The 22735-nt window shown below is 35.1% G+C and overlaps 1 protein-coding gene across 1 annotated transcript in view; it reads right to left on the reverse strand.

Moving 5' to 3' along the window:
* The window catches only part of LRP1B (LDL receptor related protein 1B), a 1620129-nt gene that overhangs the window by 538647 nt on the left and 1058747 nt on the right, over positions 1-22735 (reverse strand). The window contains exons 33-34 of the mRNA XM_045066491.1: positions 6050-6194; positions 1490-1611 (exon numbers count right to left, since the gene is read on the reverse strand). Coding sequence (XP_044922426.1) covers positions 1490-1611; positions 6050-6194 — 267 coding nt within the window. The remainder of the gene's footprint in view (positions 1-1489; positions 1612-6049; positions 6195-22735) is intronic.

The raw sequence follows: 22735 nt of genomic DNA on the forward strand, positions 1-22735 counted from the left end.
TTCTTTCATTTATTCTTCTCGTACCCACTTAAGCCCCCATGTTGCATCACCACTTCCTCATATCAGGGAGATCATATGATAGTTGTCTTTCTCCGCTTGACTTATTTCGCTAAGCATGATACGCTCTAGTTCCATCCATGTTGTCACACCAGTCAGAATGGCTAAAATCAACAAGTCAGGAAATGACAGATGCTGGCGAGGATGTGGAGAAAGGGGAACCCTCCTACACTGTTGGTGGGAATGCAAGCTGGTGCAACCTCTCTGGAAAACAGCATGGAGGTTCCTCAAAATGTTGAAAATAGAACTGCCCTATGACCCAGCAATTGCACTATTGGGTATTTACCCTAAATATACAAACGTAGTGATCCAAAGGGGCACGTGTACCCGAATGTTTATAGCAGCAATGTCCACAATAGCCAAACTATGGAAAGAACCTAGATGTCCATCAACAGAAGAATGGATCAGAGCTGTTAGTTTTCTAATAAAGTTAATCTTCTTAAATCATTTTGAACACTAAAAGCATACCAAGTAGTTAATTTTTGCTAATACCTTGCTGTTGTAGCTTCAAAAGTATGTTCTAAAATATGCACAGACATAAAAGCTGACTACCAGAAGTCTGCATCCTGATACTTATGAATTTTTCTAATACGTCAGAACATGTTTTTCGGCACATATTTTCTGAACTTTTTTTTTTTTTTTTGCAAGAGGTAAGTAAAAGATTCAATTTGATTCTTCTAGAAGCGGGGGAAAGGAGTTCTTCTTCTTCTTCTTTTTCTTTTTTAAGATTTATTTACTTGAGAGAGAGAGAGTGGGCATGCACGTGTGCGGGTGGGGACAGAGGGCATGGAGCTGGATGCTAGCTAGATTCCATGGCCTTCAGATCACAACCTGAGCCAAAACCAAGAGTCAGAGGCTTAACTGACTGTACCACCCAGGTTTAAACCTGTTTTTTACTAAAATTAAGTCATGATCATTGGATAAAAAGATCATTCTAGAATCAAATTTCTTTGGAACTAAGAACTAGAATCTATGAAATGTGAAATAGGAAGATGGGTGTTTTAGGTTTTAGTTCTTTGGCAATGATCTTCTCTCTCAGCTAAGCAAATCTAAGCCCTCACCACTTCTCTTGTATTTTTTTTTCAAACAGGTAAAAGAATAACTGAATTCAGATTGAATCGTAATAGTAACCAGTCACTGCTTTTTACTTCAGCCCTTGCTTATTCAAGTTGAAAGTAGTTTCTACTGGGCTTGGTTAAAAGTTTGATAATAAACTGCAGTTCTGGAAAATAACTAATTATAACCTTTAAAGAGCAATAATACTTAAAACTTTTTAGATAGTAACAATCTTACATATATGAGACTAAGCAGTGAACCATTGTTCTAATAAGACACTAATATTATTTTTTCTATTTTTAAACTAATTTTTGTTGCCTAAAATTTGCATTGATAAAATAAATGCATCAGAATTAAATTTTCCAAGATCTTATACCTTGACATGACATGCGGTTCTTTTGGAGATAATATCCCACTGTACACATGCAAGTCCTTGTGGTTTCAGATGTTGGTAAACAAAGTTGAGAGCATCCGCCATTATTTAGTTGGCAAGAATTGCTGCCTGCATAGGAGGAAAACAAGCAAAAGAAATATTTAAGAAAAATAAAAAGAGTATCATTCAATAGCAATAATTTGAACAAATATTTATACTTTTGTTGATTTATAAATGCAGCTGCTTCATAGAGATTAGTATGATGTTTTACTGTCTTGAATAATTTGAAATGGCATATTGCAGTTGAAGTCTGCCTACCCAAAAAACGTAAATGGAGGTCTGATGTGTGGCAGAGTGATTATCCACAGCAATACTATAATTAATTTATAGTATCAATTAAACTTTGATTACAATTCAAAGTTGCTTAGAGACTAGATCTTAATTATTCCCACCACAAAAAAAAAATGATAATATATGATGTGATAGAGGGGTTAGCTAATGCTAAGGTGGTAATCATATTGTAATATATAAATGTATCAGATCAGCCCTTTATATACCTTAAACTTATGTAATTTTATATGTCAATTAGATCTCAAAAAATAAATTTTAAAATAAATAATTAGAAACAGTTTTTTAAAAAGCAAATGACAAAGCGTGAGAAGATTCAGGGCTACAGAAAAGCAAGTGAAATTGGTTTGTCATGAATGCTGTCAGACTGGCAATATTTTAAGATCACAGAAACTAGGAAATATTGTATTATGATTTTTATTATGATATTTCATTTCAACTCTATAGTTACTTTCTTTTCAAGAATATTTTATCCAAATGTGTCAAATAAATAGCTGTTAATTTTACTACTAACTCAATGTGAAAATTATGCCATTAAAAGAAAGGAGGTATATACATATTTAAATAATTTATAAAGCAAGGAAATAAATTTTGCTAATCCTAGGAACATAATTCTCCCAAAATATATTTAAAACACACCCGTAAGAGTCATCTAATTAATTGGCATATTAATTCAACTTATTCCTGTGTAGCAGCAATGACAAATATTAGTCAGGTAATCACAGGTAGGCATTCTATAAAGATGTTCCATTGAATTTACTAGGCCCAATGTGCTAATTAAAGCCGGTAGTGTGACGTTAAGAAATTTACAGTCTTATCCAGCAAGTTCATTAAATATCCCATTTTTACAACATTTTTATTATTCGAGGACATGCAGTACCGTTTACTGGATGTTCAAGCTCTAATACGAAGTGCAGTAAATCCAGTGAGAATTACAAAGCGTGATGAAAGGTATATATCAATAGTGCTCTATGGAAAATTCAAAATACCAATGCAGCTCATTATTTCTCATCTCCTGAATTCAAAATAGTCTGATGGGATTTAATTGTTCAATTGAAGCTGTAGTGAGTTCTGTCACTTTTGAAGTGTGAAATACGCTCAACTTGGGAGATTTCTCATCTGGAGATCTACCATACTCTCTGCTCATTTCCTATAGTTACCAGTTCGGTCAATGCCAGACTCCATCCTATACAAGGCCACATGCTAGGACTAGGGTTGCCCTGTGAAACTATTACTTTTATCTCCTATATAAACTAATGAAGGTGAATTGACTTATTCCCTTTCCTCAAGCTGACTTATATACTAAGATAAAATTTCAGATCTCTGATTATTTTAATGAAAGTTATATTTTCAGATTTATAATAATCTATACTGACCTTATACATATTATAGTTTATAGAAAACACATAAACATATATTACTGCAATGCCAAGCTATGGAAATTTGCATTTTGATATTGATTTATATGAAAACTGAAAAGCTGAGAAGAGATTGAGAAGAAATGTTTTAAGAAGAGAGCATGGAAAAACATCAAATGGAAAGAAGGGGAAATGAGGAAATTGAAGTCAATAAAAAAATAGATTCAGGAAGAGAATGAAATCACAAAAGAAAAATAGGGTTCTATAACCTTGGTGATATTTAAATATATGTTAAATACATAAGAAAAGGAACTTCTGGAACTGCATTTTTAAATATAATTGCAGTAATAGCAGTATATTATACCATACTTATTTTTGACAAATAATATAATTAGCCTATGTTAACAATTATGTTGTACAATATACATTTCATGTATCACTTTTTTAGTCTCTACTAGTGAAGAAGAGAAAAAGAAAAAAAAAGATGAAATGAGTCACTATTTGCAATAAGTATCTTTGCCTAACAAACAATGAATTGATGTAGGAAAAAATATTAGAATGGTTTTAAAGACAGTAATTTAGGTAGTGATTATCTGGTACATTTGAAATACCAGCTTGGCTTAATATTCTGCAATGAGACTGATGTTCAAACTTCATGCCCCAATTCCCCAGTGGAGGTAGAGAGTCCACTTGACTAACGAGAAGTCTCAGCTCTCTAGTGATCTACATCAAAAGTGATAAATGAAGTAGCTAATTGTACTTTGAAATCAAAGAGGTAGTAATGTTAACACCTTAAATAATTCCAAATTGCTCATATTTCATACTAATGAAGCTTTTAAGGTACCTGCCATGATTCTGTTAATGTGATTCTCTCTAATACAGATGCTTTCATCAGCACATTCTTTTAGTAAAAATAGTATTTGTACTGAATTTTAAGCTTAGTCATATTATACAATTAATTCCCAAGTATTACAGGTCCTCGTCAAGTTAGGAATACTTTCACAACATGTAAAATACTCAAATCTACCTGTAGGATTAAACATTTACAAGATGAGGAAAATTTTGTTAGCTTGAGTAAAAAAGTGAGTCAAACATAATACAAGAAAGTTTTCCTCCAATAAACGTTTTGGTGTTGTATCTGGGAAAACACTATAAATTATATTAATTTACAATATCAAGCAAACCATGTGCTTTTTTCATATTTTGAAAAAGAAGGAATAAATTTTTCAATGTCCTGTTTGGAAACAATATATCTCTCCCTCTGTTGTATTTTCTAATGCGTTTTCAGATATAATCACATTAAGTACAGACTATGAACTAAAGTTTACCACAGTACTATAAGCTTTTATACTTTGCAAATATATTCTATTAAAATCCACAAAAAATGTCATGGTATTTTATTTATTGAGTACCAATGTTTTATTCTCAATGATATAATCTATTCCCTATGGCTCGAATGCCAGAAAAATTATTTTGATTACAGATTTGCTAGTCAAAATGCTCCTGTTCATTATTATATATATATATTTTTTAAATGTCAGAGGGGCACCTAGTTGGCTCACAGTCTGTTAAGCCCAGACTCTGGATTTTGGGTCAGGTAATGATCTCAGGGTTGTGAGATCTGGTTTCGTGTAGGCTCCCCACTAGGGGTGGAGCCGCCGTGAGATCCTCTGTCTCTCTCTGTCCCCCATCTCCCTCTCTAAAAAATAAATAAATAAGACTTTAAAAATTATTATTGTTATTTTTTTAAATCAGAGAGCGAATACAGATTTTTGCATAAAGTACAGGTATTAGTGTCTTCTAAACCATGAAAGAAGTCCAGTAATCACTTAATTATTTGTTTGTTTGTTAAAGCAATTATTTTCTTTCTTTTTTTTTTTTTTCCATGAAATTTCAGGAATGATTTCATACTAGAATTTGACCCATGCTCTGTCCAGGGAAGGCAACCATGAATCTGGTCTTCCTTTTATGTCTGGATGTGCAGGTATGGCTCCCAATTGGTATTGCCAATAAATTCTGTCAATTGATGTTTGTTACCTATCTTCAGAATTAGTGATCCTCTTGGTTCACTAATTATGTCTCTACTGTTCTCTGCTTTGGTCTATATGCCCAGATCCTTCAGATGAAAATTCCTTTACATTTTCTTGAATGTTTTTCCTAAGAAGAAAAGTATGTGAAGCTAAGGATTTCCATAGCAGAGACTAAAGTAAGAAAGTAAAATACAGAAAAATATTTTTTCTAAGAAAAGAGTTCTGCTAATGTCATGGGTCATGAAGCAAAAACTAAGAAAGGACTAGCAGGTGTGGGGCTGTCCTGGCTGGCATCTCTAAAGTAATTGCCAATTTGGGCAATGTGACAAGTCCACCTATGTAAACCATCTGTTCCTTCTCTCACTCCATTTCACTGCACACCATTTGGACAAGCAAAAACAAAAAAGCAAAATGCTTAGAGCCAAACAATGCAGTGCTTTTGGATGCAAAATTCTTACGTTGACATAGTCCATTTGAAGTCCCCTCATTCATTCAGTTTTGGGGCTTAATTATACACTGTCTGTTTCTGGCTGGGATTTATTTTTCTCATTCTTACATTTTTAAATCAAGAACTAGATAAGACCTCTTTGAAGACCTGACAAATTAAGATTCCTTGGGAGCTCTTGCTAACGTTTTGAAAACTCATTATATACCTTATGTTAAGGGCATTTCTTCTGCAGTAATAAGGAGCATTTGCTCCTTATTTATTTATATTTTTTAAACTAGAAGCAAAATACAAACCTTTCACTTGTTGAATTGAGAAAATAATATGAAAAGAAGAGAACATTATATATTCAAAAAGTGGCACAAATTCATTACAGTGTGACTTGCCTTGCTGTGCTTCTTTATCATACACTTTCATATGAACAACCCCAGAAGTCTTATTTCGCAGGACAGTGGGGTTTCTTCCATCTCTTTTGCTGCAGGTTCCCAGCTGAGCTAAGTTTTGGTCTGCCCACCACAGTTTCTTATCTGTAAAAGTGAAAAGATTTCTTCTATGAAAAAGATATTCATCTTATTAAATAATATAAACAGCTATTAAAGTATAATACTTTTTGATTTCTTTTGTTATATTCCCAAATTCTGTTTCTAAGGGAAACAATGAAATCACTCTCACTCTTTTAAAAATACAAACCACAGTAATATATTATTGTTTAAATTTTCCTCCCTCCTCCCCAATTAGAGGCTCTTGCCTTAACTTTTCTTTTTCTTAAAAGAAAATTTCACACACCATATAAATAAAAGCATATTCGAATTAATATAGAATTCAGATTATATTATTTACATACTTAAACATGATCACAGTAGTACTGTATTATATCTGTAAATGAACAGCAAAATCCAACCAAATATCCAAGCAAAACTTATAAAAAAAAAAAAGACTATACTCTTAGTTTGCAATATGGAAACTTTTAATAATTAGTACTCCCTACTACTGAATTCCTCATAGTAACATCTTTTATTTTTTTGCATGGCTCATGCCCCTCTCTTCAAAATTTTAATAATGTAAACTGCTCAGTGTGTGTGTTGAGTGCATGTATTGAATATTTTTTGTGGAGTGCATGTATTGGATATTTCTCTTAGAAGAGACACTGCAATGTGCCACAGATTTAAAAAAAAAAAAAAAAAAAGAGTCTTGACCTTAAGGAAGCTAGCATGCTGATGAAAATGATACATTTATTATTATTTTATTTCAAATTATTATACCAAAACTAGAAAGAATCTATTAACATTCTCATTTTATAGATGAAACATCTAAGATTCATAGAGATTAACTATCTTAATCAAATTTATATATTTGGTCTTCCTATCTCCATAATTTGGTTCTTTCTAAGACTCCATACTGAACACATAAATTTTTAGAAAGGCAATAATTTTAAGAAAGGCAATAATTCAAAATAAAGTTCATAATTATAAAGGTTTTGAACAATTTAGACTTTTCTTGAAAAAGCTAATTACTCACAATTGGGACCACCTCAATTTCTACCTAGAAGTTAAAGGTTATTTAATTGTATGAACAAAACAAAATAATCTTTTCTTTCACCATACATTTATTCTTATTCAAATTCTACTATATTTAGACTGAACCAAAGCCTAGTTTCAGATATTGCAAGGAGAGTAATACAGACATCAACAATGATAATCCCTTACCGAATTTGATTTTGTACAATGCACAATTCTAAACACTACAGATTACTTCATTTAATCTTCACAACAATTTTATTAGGTAACTACTACTATTATTAAACCATTTTGCCGAAAAACACTGAGACAAAATGAGGTTAAATAGTTTTCCCTAGGTCATACGATAAATAGGAGCCTCAAATTATAGAACAAACCCTAGTTTTAGAGCCCATGGTATTAAATTAACTCTAATGTCCTCTTTCATTGATAGATGTTTAGTTTTCTCTCTCTTACATAGATATATATAGATATATATCTATATATATACTCACTAATCTAAGTGCATATGATTAGTGAGTAGCCCACTCATGTAGGTTTTGGTTTACACTCCTGAATTGACATAAGACCAGAAAAATTTCCTGTGAAGAAAATGAGTAAAGACTTTTTACTGTAGGGGTGCCTGTTGTTAAGCGTCTGCCTTCTGCTCAGGTCATGATCCCAGGGTCCTGGGATCAAGCCCCATATTGGGATCCCTGCTCAGCAGGAAGCTTGCTTCTCCCTCTCCCACTCTCCCTGCTTGTATTCCCTCTTTGACTGTGTTTTTCTCTATCAGATAAATAAATAAAATCTTTTAAAAAAAAGACTTTTACTGTAGAGACTTTATTAAAAGTTGTACCGTATAGTAAATTAGACTGGATACATGTGTGTTCCCTTTCAATTCTTACAATATGTCACTGTGATAGAAATACAGAAACACAAAGCAGAAAAACCCATGTATAAACTCATAAAATAAACAACAGAGTTGGGGCATATGAGTAATGTATAAAAGATGGTATATAAGTGGAAATGGGAAAATGGGCAAATAGGCTAAGTTGCAACCTGGATCATGATTTTTTTCTCACTCTCAATTTTCATTCATTCATCACTCAATTTTATTATACTCCAATTAAAAATAAAAATAAGATAAAATAAAATCTGATTTTTAATCCCTTTCCATAGAACTCGGGATGACCTTGATTTCAGCTTGTAAATAATACAATGGGAGTGTTAATAAAAGCTAAAAATAGGATAATCAAGTGAAGATATTTTTATATGTAATATCACCTACTATCACCATCTCCCCAAACCCTTGCACTGAGTTTACAGAGGTTTAGTAACTGATAGAAGTCTCAATTAAATATATAACCATAGCTCTTTTTAAAAATGCTCAGCAAAGAGGTTTGGAATATGAAGTTTGATGCCCTGAATAATGTTCTCTTCATTTTAGCATTGGGGGACCCAAAATCTGACCCCTAGCTCTCCAAAAAAGCAAAATCTGCAAGCACAGTGTCCAATTCTATGCAGAGCTCCCAATGAGAAATCCCCTCCCCAAAAAGATATGGAAAAAAAATATTTTTATTTTCATGAAGGAGGAGGAAACCCATGATAGACACCCAGCTCTATTTTGTTAGACATTATGAGAAATCAAGAATCTCCAGTTCAATGAAAAAAGCCAGTAGAGTAAAAAATAAACACTTAGACAGACATAAAGACACATAACCATAATTTAAAAAAAATCTTAAAAAATTATCAAAGGTATTCAAATCATGTCTTGTTCTAGAAAAATTAAAGATGCTGAAACAAGGAACAATGAAAGACAAACTCTTAGGACATTAAAAAATACATGGTTGAGAAAATCTTCCATAATACAGAGGAAAAGGCAAATAGATAACATGGTAAAAAAGGAAGGACAAGTTGACTCTTAGTCTTAAACATCACATAGCCAGCATCACAAATCTGACAAGGAATCACTGGATTCTCCACTGCTATGCATTTACAGGAAAAAAAAAAAAAATCAGCCAGTTTTACATAAGGGTGTCATTAACTGAACAGTAAAAGCATTAATTTTATTAAATCTTGATCCTTCAGCACATGTCTTTTTAATATTCTGTGTGGCAAAATGGGAAGTGTGCATAAAGCATTCTGCACTACACTAAAGTATAATTGTCTGGAAGAAATGTATTTATGAGATTGCTTAAGCTGCAAGAAAAATTAGCTTTTTTCTCTTTAAGTTTTTATTTATATTCCAATCAGTTAACATACAGTGCAGTATTAGTTTCAGGTGTAGAATTGAATGATTCATCATTTACATACAATACGCAGTACTCATTACTACATGGGCCCTCTTTAAAACTCATCACCAATTAACCCATCCTTCCACATACCTCCCCTCCAGTAACCCTCTGTTCTCTATAGTTAAGAGTCTGTTTCCTGATTTACCTCTCTCTTTTCCTTGTCTTTTCCCCCTCTTTTCTTTCTTTTTGAAAATTAGCTAGTTTTTTTCATAGACTACCATTTTTTTTTTAAGATTTTACTTATTTATTTGACACACAGAGAGAAAGCTTGCACAAGCAGAGGGAGCAGCAGGCAGAGGGAGAGGGAGAAAGCAGGCTTTCCACTGAGCAGGGAGCCTGGTGCGGGAATCGATGCTAGACCCCAGGATCATGACCTGAGCCAAAGGCAGCCGCTTAACCAACTGAGCCACTCAGATGTCCCCATAGAATACCGTTCTTTACTTGAAAGAACAACTGATAGACAATCTATTCATATATATGTGTTTGGCAGATATTTCTCAAAAATGAATGAAATGGAGAAGAGGGTTGAAGGACTGACAATATCCAACTTCAGAAATTACTAAAAAGTTACAGTAAGTAAGACAATATGGTACTGGTAGAAGAATAGACAAACAGATCAATGGAACAGAATAGACAGTCCAGAAATATACCCCTATAAATATAGTCATCTGGTTTTTGGCAAAGGAGCAAAGGCAATGCAATGGAGCAAAGACAGTCTCTTAAAGAAATGGTGCTGGAACGGGTGGGTGTCCACATACAAAAGAGTGAATCTAGATACAGACCTTATACCCTTCACAAAAATTAACTCAAAATGGAACATGAATCTAAATGTAAAGTGTAAAATTATGAGACTCTCAAAAGATAACAGGAGAAACCTAGATGATGCCTTTTCAGTTTCAACATCAGAGACATAACCCATGAAATAAATAATTGATAAAGTAGACTTATTAAAATTAGAATTTCTTTGCAAAAGAAAATATCAGTACTTAGAAGACAAGCCACAGACGGACAGAATACTTACAAATGTACATCTGATAAAGGACCATTCTCAAAAATATACAAAGAACTCATAAAATTCAACAATAATAAAATGAATCACCCAATTTTTAAAAATGGGCCAAAGACATTGACACTTCATCATAGAAGATATGCAGATGGAAAATATGCATATGAAAAAGATGCTCTGCGTCATATGTCATAAGAGAAATGCAAAGTAACATAACAATTAGATACAACTAGACACCTATTAAAATGGCTAAAAATCACTGACAACACCAGTGAGAATGTGAACCATAAGAACTCTCATTCAATGCTGATAAGCATGTAAAATGGTACACCTATTTTGGAAGAATATTTGGTGGTTTCTTACAAAATTGAAAATACTCTTACTGTATGATCAGCAATCTACTCTTTGGTATTTAAGGAGTTAGAGACTTATGTCTACATACACACACACACACACACAAAACACAGATTTTTTGTAAAAGAAAAGCCTATCCTTATCCATGAGAAGGTAGTCAATCTATGTCAGACTTTATGCTGTTTACCCCAAAGTCACTGTCTTCCCTGTCAACACTGCTAAAGAAGAATAATTTCCACAGGCAACATTCAAAATGCCAAGCACAGTCTTTTGCAGCCTTCTGGTCAATAGAGGTGGCCATATAACTTTATCTAGATTACAGTTTCAGGGCAGGAGGAGCTTCTAGGAGTAACACAAAGCCATGCCTTGTCTATATAAAAAAAGTCTCTGAGGATAACCAGCTGATGGGGCAGTAGAGAGTTGCCAAATAAATGGGAGAAAAGGCAAAACAGATAAAACCATATCCTTGAGAACCATGATCAAAGAAACTTGTGCCCAGGAAAGACTATGACCAATCAGATATCAGTCTTCTCAGTAGTGACCAGAATGAAGCTAGAATCACAGATAAATCAGAAAAACTATTCTAGGTTGTTGCAGTCCTCTACAAACATACTATTCATCAATCCTAATTCTTGCTCAAGATTCTTCAAATTTCCTGATTATATACTGCCTCAAATTTAAAATCCCTTACCAGGTTTTTAAATCATGACATAATCTGAATTGATTCCACCTACTAAGATGTCTTTCTATCTTCTCTCTAGGACATACTACATCCATGCCTACCACCTCACAATATTAATTTATTCATTCATTTTTCAACTAATATTGAGCATTTATTATATTTATAAAGTACTATGTAGATAGCAGGAAAACAAAAGACAATGTCTGCTTTTATAGACACTATGTTCTGGTGATGGAGAAAGATACATAAACAGGAAAGAAACAACTTTAATTCCTACAAATCAACAGCAAAAAATAAATAGATAAATTGATTGAAAATAAGCAAAGGACTTGAATAAACATTTTTCTAAAGAAAACATGTAAATGGCCCACATGTATATGAGGAGATGCTCAACATAACCGATAATCAAGGAAATGCAAATCAAAACCATAATGAAATATCACTTCACACTTGTGAAGTTGGCTATAATTTAAAAAAAAAAAATAAGATAGCAATGCTAGCAAGGTTATAGAGAAACTGGAACACTTGCACACACACTGCTGCAGGAAATATAAAATGGCAGAGCCACTATAGAAATAGTATGGAGGTTCCTCAAAAAATTAAAAATAAAACTATTTCATGACCTAGCAATCCACATATCTGAGTATATATTCAAAGAACCTGACATCAGTATATCAAAGAGATATTAACACCCCAATGTTAATTGCAGCATAATTCATTAGAGCAAAGATACAGACACAAACTAAATGTCTACTGAAAGATGAATTGTTAAAGAAAATGTGGTATATACATACAATTCAGCCTTGATAACAGCCTTGATAAAAAAGGAAATATTCTGGTAGAGAACGTTGATAATGGGGAGGCTATCAATGTAAGGATATAGGTGGTACATAGGAAATCTCAGTATTTTCTTCTTAATTTTGCTCTAAAACTGCTCTAACAAAATTAAATCTTTAAAAAGAAAAAAGATTTTGCCATATACAGCAACATGGATGAACCTTGAGGACATCACACTACATAAAATTAGCCGGTCATAGAAGGACAAATACCTCATGATTCCACTTATTTGAGGCATTTAAGCTAATCAAACTCACAAACAGAACAGAATGGTGCTGTCAGGGGATGGGGAGAGAAGGAAATGGGGAGTTGCCCTTCAACAAGTATAAAGTTTCAGTTACATAAAAGGTGAAAATTCTAGAGATCTGCTGTACAACATTGTGCCAATAGTTAATAGTATTGTACTGAACACTTAAAAATCTGTGAGGAGGATGGACCTCAGGTTAAGTATTCTTACCATAATTTAAAAAAATTAAGAAATAAAATAACTAAAAACTTCTATTAGTGCTGTGAAGAAAATAGGCACAGTTTCATTTTTTACTTATGTCTGTTTTTCCCCATTTTCATCTGCCCATAATTCCACTATCGTCACCCTTCACTGCCCAAGTAGAACCTCACCCTGAGGGAAGTATTTCAGACTAGGATATCCCACATTGACTCTTCCTTCTCACTGATGCTAAACTGTCTACAGATAGAATCACATGGTTTTATATTTAATTATTGCTTTTCCCTTTTTTTCACTTGGACTAATTTTGACTCTTTATCCGGAGATGAAAACTCTTGAGAACAAGGATCCTGTCTTGTACATCTTTATATTCTCCACAGTGCCTTGCATGATGTAGAAGTTTCCTAAATACATGCAAAATGATTATGGAAATAAATATCCCTAAAAATGTCTCCTATAACAAGTCATAACTCAGAAAACATTTAAATAAAGCTGTCTCTTCCATTCCTTGTTGATATTATCTTTTTTAAAATATCACTTTTTAAATATACTTTTCAAGGATCTCTCTCACACAAAGGACTTTGGTTTTTACTATGTACTTAGAATCACATGTATTTCTCTCACTTTTTCTTTCTCACATTGTTATTGATTTGAATCTACTAGAAACTTCAGAAAGTACCAAAATGCAAACACTGCTTGCTTAACTTGATGTCAGTTATTATGAATATCTCTACTCCACCATTATGGATTAAATTGTGTCTCCCAAAATTCATATATTGAAGTATTCACTTCCAGGACTTCAGAATATAACTGTTTTTAAGAAATAGGGAATTTAAAGAGGTAATTAAGTTGACTAATATAATACTGTATGTTAATTATATCAGTATCCAAAAAGGAGAGACAAAGAGAGAGGGAGAAAGAGAGAGAAATTAGGACAGAGATATCCATACACAGAGAAGACTCAGGGAGGAGAAGACATCCATCTTTAAGTCATAGAGACAGTCCTCAGAAGATATTAAGCATGCTGACATGTTAATCTAAAGACTTCAAACTTAAGAATAATGAGAAAGGAAATTTCTGTTAAGCCACCCCGTCTTTAAGACTTTGTTATATGCCCTTAGGAAATGAATACATTTACTAATAGATGCATTAAAGGAACTTATGTAATATAAGAATTAACATAAATAACAAATATAAGTTGATTCTGCAATAAAGTCTCTAAAAATCTTCATTCAAGAGAAAGAGAGAGAAAGGAGGAGAGGAGAGACAAGGGAAATAATCGTACCCAAGTGTGCTAAGTTTCAGGGCCTTTGCTAAGCTCTGATCATAAGCAAATACGGCTGTCTCATTTAATCATCATAAATGAGAAGTGATGTGTTAATACACCTCCTGTTGTTAAAGATGAGCAAACAGAAGTTCAGAAGTTGACCTTCTCCAAGGTCACACAGCAGAAGCATGGCGGGAACTCTCAGTTGGTATCCACCGAATTTCAGTGCTCTTGCCACTACATAGCACTGATCATAAAATGATATACTCACTAGACCTAATAACACTACACCTAGCAATGCAAAATTACTTGACAAATGTAAATTAAAGTTTGGCCCCAAATTAAAAACAGTTGAAATATATATTTTAGTTATTACATTTTATTTATTTATTTGTTTGTTTGTTTGTTTGTTTTTGAGAGGCAGGCAGAGAGAGAGGGAGAAGCCCAATGCAGGGCTCGATCCCAGGACCTGGAGATCATGACCTGAGCCGAAGGCAGGCGCTTAACCCACTGAGCCACGCAGTTATTACATTTTAAAATTATAATTATGAAGTTTTAAAGTTTTAATAAAACCTGACTTCTTAAAATGTATTATAAAAATTGATAGTTTATTTTTTAAATATTCAGAATATGTACTTTATGGAACTATACCAGAACTACTGAGATCCATATTTAAAAATTTATTCCTTCAAAAACTAGCCTTTTATATTTAAAATATAAAATACAACATTATGTCCAGTTCCATCTGAGTTAAAGATAAAGGACAATTAATTTTTGTATAAGTATGTCCTGAAAAATACCTCTACAAAAAATATTCACTTACATGAAATTCAAGTTTAACTGGATATTATGTATTTTATCTGGCAATTCTATTATCTTTACTCTCTTCTGAAACCCCCAAATTTATAAGAAAACAATGAAAAAGATATAAGCCTATAAAGACAAGGAAGTCTTTATAATGGAAAAAAAGACCGAGGCTATAAAAATTGTAGTAGATTAAAAGCAGATTGTAATTGGTGACTGACTCTACAGATAAAGAGAAAATCTCCATCAGTAAAGGGAGGACACCAGATGCAAGCTACTCTGTTCTCTAGAACTTCAGAATGGGTGAGCAACTGGGAACCATCAGGCCTCCAAAGACAGGGAGTGAGATGCCATTGAAAGAAAGATGATTGGTTTCGTCTGTCTCTGAAGGCATTAGAACCGTATGTACACAGCCAAGAGAGTGATGCTCTCTAAGCCTGGTCAAAGAGTTAGAGAAATACCTTCTGGAGAGGAGAGGATGACTGGGGACCCTGAAAATAATACACAACAGAGTGTCTGGATACTATAAATAAATACAGAGATTAAGTGATAATCTACATTAGTGGTTCTCAAATTAAAGAATAAAACAGAATCATCTGGACCCCTATCTAGTCATCAGAGTACAAACCAGGCAGTCATCTCTTGGACCCTCACTCCTCCATGGTCTTACCCAAGTGTCAGCCAGTCTAAGTAAACCCGCTTAATTCTTCACCCTTATTATCTCAGGAATGTTTTATTTCCTCTCCATTTCCAATGCAACTGCTGAGCTCAAGGGCTCAGCACCTGTCATTCTCTCATTGCTAAGGAAACACTAGCGTGATCTTTCCAAAATGCAAATCTAAGCATATCACTCCTGATGCTTGAAACTCTCCAATGGCTTTCCCCTGCCAACCCTCTAAGCAGAGCACAAAGGCCATCATGATTTGATGCCTGGTGAATTTTCCATCACCAGATCTATCACTGCCCCAGTGCTCCATGTTCCAGGAATACTGAATTGTAATCAACTTCAGTTATTCCAGGATAGATTAACCACGCTTCAGCAGAAACATGTATAGAAATCATCAAAAGGCAGTTTATTTGTAAAGAAAAATAATTAAAACTACTGTGAATATGAGAAATACCTACAAATCAAGAAGAGTCTCTCATTTCCAATTATATAGGAACCATTACATTTTTACATTGTATCTACTGCAAATCAGAAACGCCCCTCCACCTGGACAAGCAGAGGTGGATATGTTTGCTTACAGCAGCAGTCTGTTAGCTGCTCCTCTGTGCAGGAGCAGCTCTCTATCGTTTGTCTGAAACCTGTGTAAAAATTCTGATCCTTATGGCTGTAATGGAACTAGATGTCTCTTTGCTTTGCTAATACTTGTTTTTTTTTTGTTTTTGTTTTTTGTTTTTTGTTTTTTCTTAAAAAGAGAATTTGGAGAAGGACAGTGAAGGCTGGATGGAGAGCACTGCAGAATATGGCCCAGAATTCTGTGTTGAAGCCTTTGTGACCTTGAACTGACAGTCATGGCCCTAAACTCTCCATTCATTGTTATATTGAGAGCATTGCCTCATCGAGAGCTGAGGGGGCAGTCTGAGGTTATAGGGAGAAAAACTTGAGAATGGCAGGTAATTTAATTTCCAAGTTGATGGCTTCACTGTGTTGCCAGTGAACTAGTATTCCTGCAATGATGGAGAGAATGACAGTGAGAGGGAGGAATTAGCTGACAAAGACAAAGGAGCTCCAAATAACTGCTTGCTTGGGTGTTTAGAAAATTTAAAAAAGTAGAGTTTATTCAATTAAATTGATGTTACCTAAGATAGTTTTCATTAAAAACAGGGAGTGGAGACAGAGCAGGAGGAGACTCAAATAACAGAGCAGACTATTGGAACATTTTAATTGCATACATTTATATTAAATATTCATCCTGTATCACAGAAGTGTTTAATTGTGCTTGAACTATGTTCTACCTGTATCCTCCTTCCATTTTCTCTTATCCTAGTTAACAGGTTAATATATTGTTGACAGTATATATAATTCTCCAAAATGATGCTTCCCAACACCTCTGTACATTTTTTGCATTTGCCCTCAGTTTACTTCCTTACCTCCACTACTGTAACCACCTCGACTCTCATTATCTGAATAATGGACACATTTTCAGACACAGTTAAAGTGATACCTCTGTTTGGAAGCTTTGCCGTCAAAAGGGAAAGTGGATCACCAAATTCTTTTCGTTTTATGATTTGTGTATAATGATATTAAAACTTTCATAATCCCATAACCCTTTTTTTTAATTTACATATATGTCTCCTTATTTAAAACGTAAGATTCTTCAGGGAAGGAATTATGTCTTATTAACTCTTATCCTCCATACTTATGCCAATGCCATTCACACGGAGGGTTTTCAAGGCTGTAGGAGGTAAGAGAATGTGATTTGGAGTCATACATACCTGCTTTGATGCCTGCCAGTGATATTTACTCTCTGCGTGATCCTTAGAAACTTACTTGGACCCTTAATATTTGTCTCCTTCTGTATAAAATGGGAAAAATCCTACCTACTCACATGAAACAAGAAGTACTAGCTAAGTGATTTGAATGGTAAAGATAATAATCAGTACCTTACTGAATAAACAAATGAATGAGTCAAAAGAAAATCAAAATATACGTGAAATTACTGATTCTATTACATAAACAATTAAGAAAAATGTTTCTACTAATTATCAGCACTAATGTGTGAGGAGTTACTTTTTCAAACTGATGGATGGATTTGCATTGTATTTCTACGCTTTTATTCTACTTCTCTTGCAGCTAATGAAAGATAGCATCATGTGCTACCCCTTTGTCATAGGGATTATTTTGACCTGATTATTTTGAGAAAAAGCAGACATAGGAGGAGCTCTGAAAACAGTATAAGTTACCCTTTTATAAGGGACATTTATGTTAGAAGGGAGGCCTGTACCATGAAGAGAGCTAATACCAGAGATCATTTGTTTATTGGAGAAACTTTCTGTTTCAGAGGGCAACCTTTGCTTACCAAGCATTCCCCCTTCTCACTTTCCCATTAGTTGCCTTCTCCCCTTTGAATGGTCTTGGTCTGAAGTCCCATACCCCTGTCCCTTTCTTTAGCTAAGGATGAGAATAAGCCTCAATTATCTGTCTGCATTTCCAGTCTCCTATATTTTGGGTGCTTCTGTATAAACATACAGATTATTTTTTTCTCCTGCTAATCTCCCCTTTATTACAGGAATCTCTTAGTCAAGAATCCATGAGAGTAAATGGAAAATTATTTTTTCTTCTCTATAGTAGTCATAATCATTAGCATGGACGTTGGTTGAAATTAGTAGTGTAACTCTTGACAGTAAAAAAGAATTATGCTATTTGCCTATGGTGATCACTCTAGAGGCGATCATCAAGTCCAAGTTGTATGCAAGATGACCTATTAGGGTAGAAAAAATAAAACATTAGAATTTCCGTTTGTAGTTGTAATTGTAAACAAGTGAGATTATTAGTGTTCAAAGAAAACAACTTCTTGGGGGCGGAGTCAAGATGGCAGAGAAGTAGCAGGCTGAGACTACTTCAGCTAGCTGGAGATCAGCTAGATAGCTTATCTAAAGATTGCAAACACCTGAAAAAGCATCGGCAGATAGAAGACAAGAAGAACAGCAATTCTGGAAACAGAAAAACAACCACTTTCTGAAAGGTAGGACCGGCGGAGAAGTGAATCCAAAGCGACGGGAAGATAGACCCCGGGGGGAGGGGCCGGCTCCCGGCAAGCGGCGGAGCAACCGCGCACAAAATCAGGACTTTTAAAAGTCTGTTCCGCTGAGGGACATTGCTCCAGAGGCTAAACCGGGGCGAAGCCCACGCGGGGTCAGCGTGGCCTCAGGTCCCGCAGGGTCACAGAAGGATCGGGGGTGTCTGAGTGTCACAGAGCTTGCGGGTATTGGAACGGGAAAGCCGGCTACAGAGACAGAGCCGACAGTAAGCTAGTAAGCTCGCAGCTCGGGGTGACCTTGAACCGGTCGCAGGCTCGGTGAGCTCCGCCTGCGGCCGGAGGTCAGGCAGACGGGAGTAACTGGGCGCTGTTCTCTGAGGGTGCACTGAGGAGTGGGGCCCCGGGCTCTCGGCTCCTCCGGGCAGGAGACCAGGAGGCCGCCATTTGTATTCCCGTCCTCCGGAACTCTACGGAAAGCGCTCAGGGAACAAAAGCTCCTGAAAGCAAACCCGAGCGGATTACTCACCCCAGCCCCTGCTAAGGGCGGTGTAATTCCGCCTGGGGCAAAGACACTTGAGAATCACTACAACAGGCCCCTCCCCCAGAAGATCAACAAGAAATCCAGCTGAGACCAAGTTCACCTACCAAGGAGTGCGGTTTCAATACCAAGGAGAGCAGCAGAATTCCAGAGGAGGAGAAACCAAAGCACGGAACTCATGGCTTTTTCCCTGTGATTTTTTTTAGTCTTGCAGCTAATTTGATTTTTTTTTCTTTTTCATTTTTTGTTTTTTTTTTCTCGCCTTCTGGTAAAATTTTTTTTTAACTTTTACCTTTTTCTTTTTTAACATTTTTTAACTAATTTATCCAATATATATATTTTTTTTTTTTTATATTTTTCTTATTTGTTTTCTTTTTTTAATTCTTTTCTTTTTTTTTTTTTTTTTTTTTTTCTTTCTTCCTTTTTGAACCTCTTTTTTTTATCCCCTTTCTACCCCCTCACGATTTGGGATCCCTTCTAATTTGGTTAAAGCATATTTTCCTGGGGCTGTTGCCACCCTTTTAGTATTTTACTTGGTCCTTCATATACTCTTATCTGGACAAAATGACAAGACGGAAAAATTGAACACAAAAAAAAGTAGAAGAGGCAGTACCAAAGGATAGGGACCTAATCACTACAGACATTGGTAATATGTCAGATCTAGAGTTCAGAATGACAATTCTCAAGGTTCTAGCCGGGCTCGAAAAAGGCATGGAAGATATTAGAGAAACCCTCTTGAGAGATATAAAAGCCCTTTCTGGAGAAATAAAAGAACTAAAATCTAACCAAGTTGAAATAAAGAAAGCTATTAATGAGGTGCAATCCAAAATGGAGGCTCTCACTGCTAGGATAAATGAGGCAGAAGAAAGAATTAGTGATATAGAAGACCAAATGACAGAAAATAAAGAAGCTGAGCAAAAGAGGGACAAACAGCTACTGGAACATGAGGGGAGAATTCGAGAGATAAGTGACACCATAAGACGAAACAACATTAGAATAATTGGGATTCCAGAAGAAGAAGAAAGAGAGAGGGGAGCAGAAGGTATACTGGAGAGAATTATTGGGGAGAATTTCCCCAATATGGCAAAGGGAACGAGCATCAAAATTCAGGAGGTTCAGAGAATGCCCCTCAAAATCAATAAGAATAGGCCCACACCCCATCAACTAATAGTAAAATTTACAAGTCTTAGTGACAAAGAAAAAATCCTGAAAGCAGCCCAGGACAAGAAGTCTGTAACATACAATGGCAAAAATATTAGATTGGCAGCAGACTTATCCACAGAGACCTGGCAGTCCAAAAAGAGCTGGCATGATATTTTCAGAGCACTAAATGAGAAAAACATGCAGCCAAGAATACTATATCCAGCTAGGCTATCATTGAAAATAGAAGGAGAGATTAAAAGCTTCCAGGACAAACAAAAACTGAAAGAATTTGCAAACACCAAATAGGTCTACAGGAAATATTGAAAGGGGTCCTCTAAGCAAAGAGAGAGCCTACAAGTGGTAGATCAGAAAGGAACAGAGACCATATACAGTAACAGTCACCTTACAGGCAATACAATGGCACTAAATTCATATCTCTCAATAGTTACCCTGAATGTGAATGGGCTAAATGCCCCTGTCAAAAGACACAGGGTATCAGAATGGATAAAAAAAACAAAACCCATCTATATGTTGCCTCCAAGAAACACATTTTAAGCCCAAAAACACCTCCAGATTTAAAGTGAGGGGGTGGAAAAGAATTTACCATGCTAATGGACATCAGAGGAAAACAGGAGTGGCAATCCTTATATCAGATCAATTAGATTTTAAGCCTAAGACTATAATAAGAGATGAGGAAGGACACTATATCATACTCAAAGGGTCTGTCCGACAAGAAGATTTAACAATTTTAAATATCTATGCCCCCAATGTGGGAGCAGCCAACTATATAAACCAATTAATAACAAAATCAAAGAAACACATCAACAATAATACAATAATAGTAGGGGACTTTAACACTCCCCTCACTGAAATGGACAGGTCATCCAAGCAAAAGATCAGCAAGGAAATAAAGGCCTTAAATGACACACTGGACCAGATGGACATTACAGATATATTCAGAATATTTCATCCCAAAGCAACAGAATACACATTCTTCTCTAGTGCACATGGAACATTCTCCAGAATAGATCACATCCTCGGTCCTAAATCAGGACTCAACCGGTATCAAAAGATTGGGATCATTCCCTGCATATTTTCAGACCACAATGCTCTAAAGCTAGAACTCAACCACAAAAGGAAGTTTGGAAAGAACCCAAATACATGGAGACTAAACAGTATCCTTCTAAAGAATGAATGGGTCAACCGGGAAATTAAAGAAGAATTGAAAAAAATCATGGAAACAAATGATAATGAAAATACAACGGTTCAAAATCTGTGGGACACAACAAAGGCAGTCCCGAGAGGAAAATATATAGCGGTACAAGCCTTTCTCAAGAAACAAGAAAGGTCTCAGGTACACAACCTAACCCTACACCTAAAGGAGCTGGAGAAAGAACAAGAAAGAAACCCTAAGCCCAGCAGGAGAAGAGAAATCATAAAGATCAGAGCAGAAATCAATGAAATAGAAACCAAAAAAACAATAGAAGAAATCAACGAAAGTAGGAGCTGGTTCTTTGAAAGAATTAATAAAATTGATAAACCCCTGGCTCGACTTATCAAAAAGAAAAGAGAAAGGAACCAAATAAATAAAATCATGAATAAAAGAGGAGATATCACAACTAACACCAAAGAAATACAAACTATTATAAGAAGATACTATGAGCAACTCTATGCCAACAAATTTGACAATCTGGAAGAAATGGATGCATTCCTAGAAACATATAAACTACCACAACTGAACCAGGAAGAAATAGAAAGCCTGAACAGACCCATAACCAGTAAGGAGATTGAAACAGTCATTAAAAATCTCCAAACAAACAAAAGCCCAGGGGCATACGGCTTCCCGTGGGAGTTCTACAAAACATTTAAAGAAGAACTAATTCCTATAATCCTGAAACTGTTCCAAAAAATAGAAATGGAAGGAAAACTTCCAAACTCATTTTATGAGGCCAGCATCACCTTGATCCCAAAACCAGACAAGGATCCCATCAAAAAAGAGAGCTATAGACCAATATCCTTGATGAACACAGATGCGAAAATACTCAACAAAATACTATCCAATAGGATTCAACAGTACATTAAAAGGATTATTCACCACGACCAAGTGGGATTTATTCCAGGGATTTATTCCGGTTCAACATCTGCAAGTCAGTCAATGTGATACAACACATCAATAAAAGAAAGAACAAGAACCATATGATACTCTGAATAGATGCTGAAAAAGCATTTGACAAAGTACAGCATCCCTTCCTGATCAAAACTCTTCAAAGTGTATGGTAGAGGGCACATACCTCAATATCATCAAACCCATCTATGAAAAACCCACTGCGAATATCATTCTCAATGGAGAAAAACTGAAAGCTTTTCCGCTAAGGTCAGGAACACAGCAGGGATGTCCATTATCACCACTGCTATTCAACATAGTACTAGAGGTCCTAGCCTCAGCAATCAGACAACAAAAGGAAATTAAAGGCATCCAAATCGGCAAAGAAGAA

The sequence above is a fragment of the Mustela putorius genome, unplaced genomic scaffold (assembly GCF_011764305.1).
Source record: "Mustela putorius furo isolate JIRA1106 unplaced genomic scaffold, ASM1176430v1.1 tig00003867_pilon_pilon_pilon, whole genome shotgun sequence".
Taxonomy (NCBI): Eukaryota; Metazoa; Chordata; class Mammalia; order Carnivora; family Mustelidae; genus Mustela; species Mustela putorius.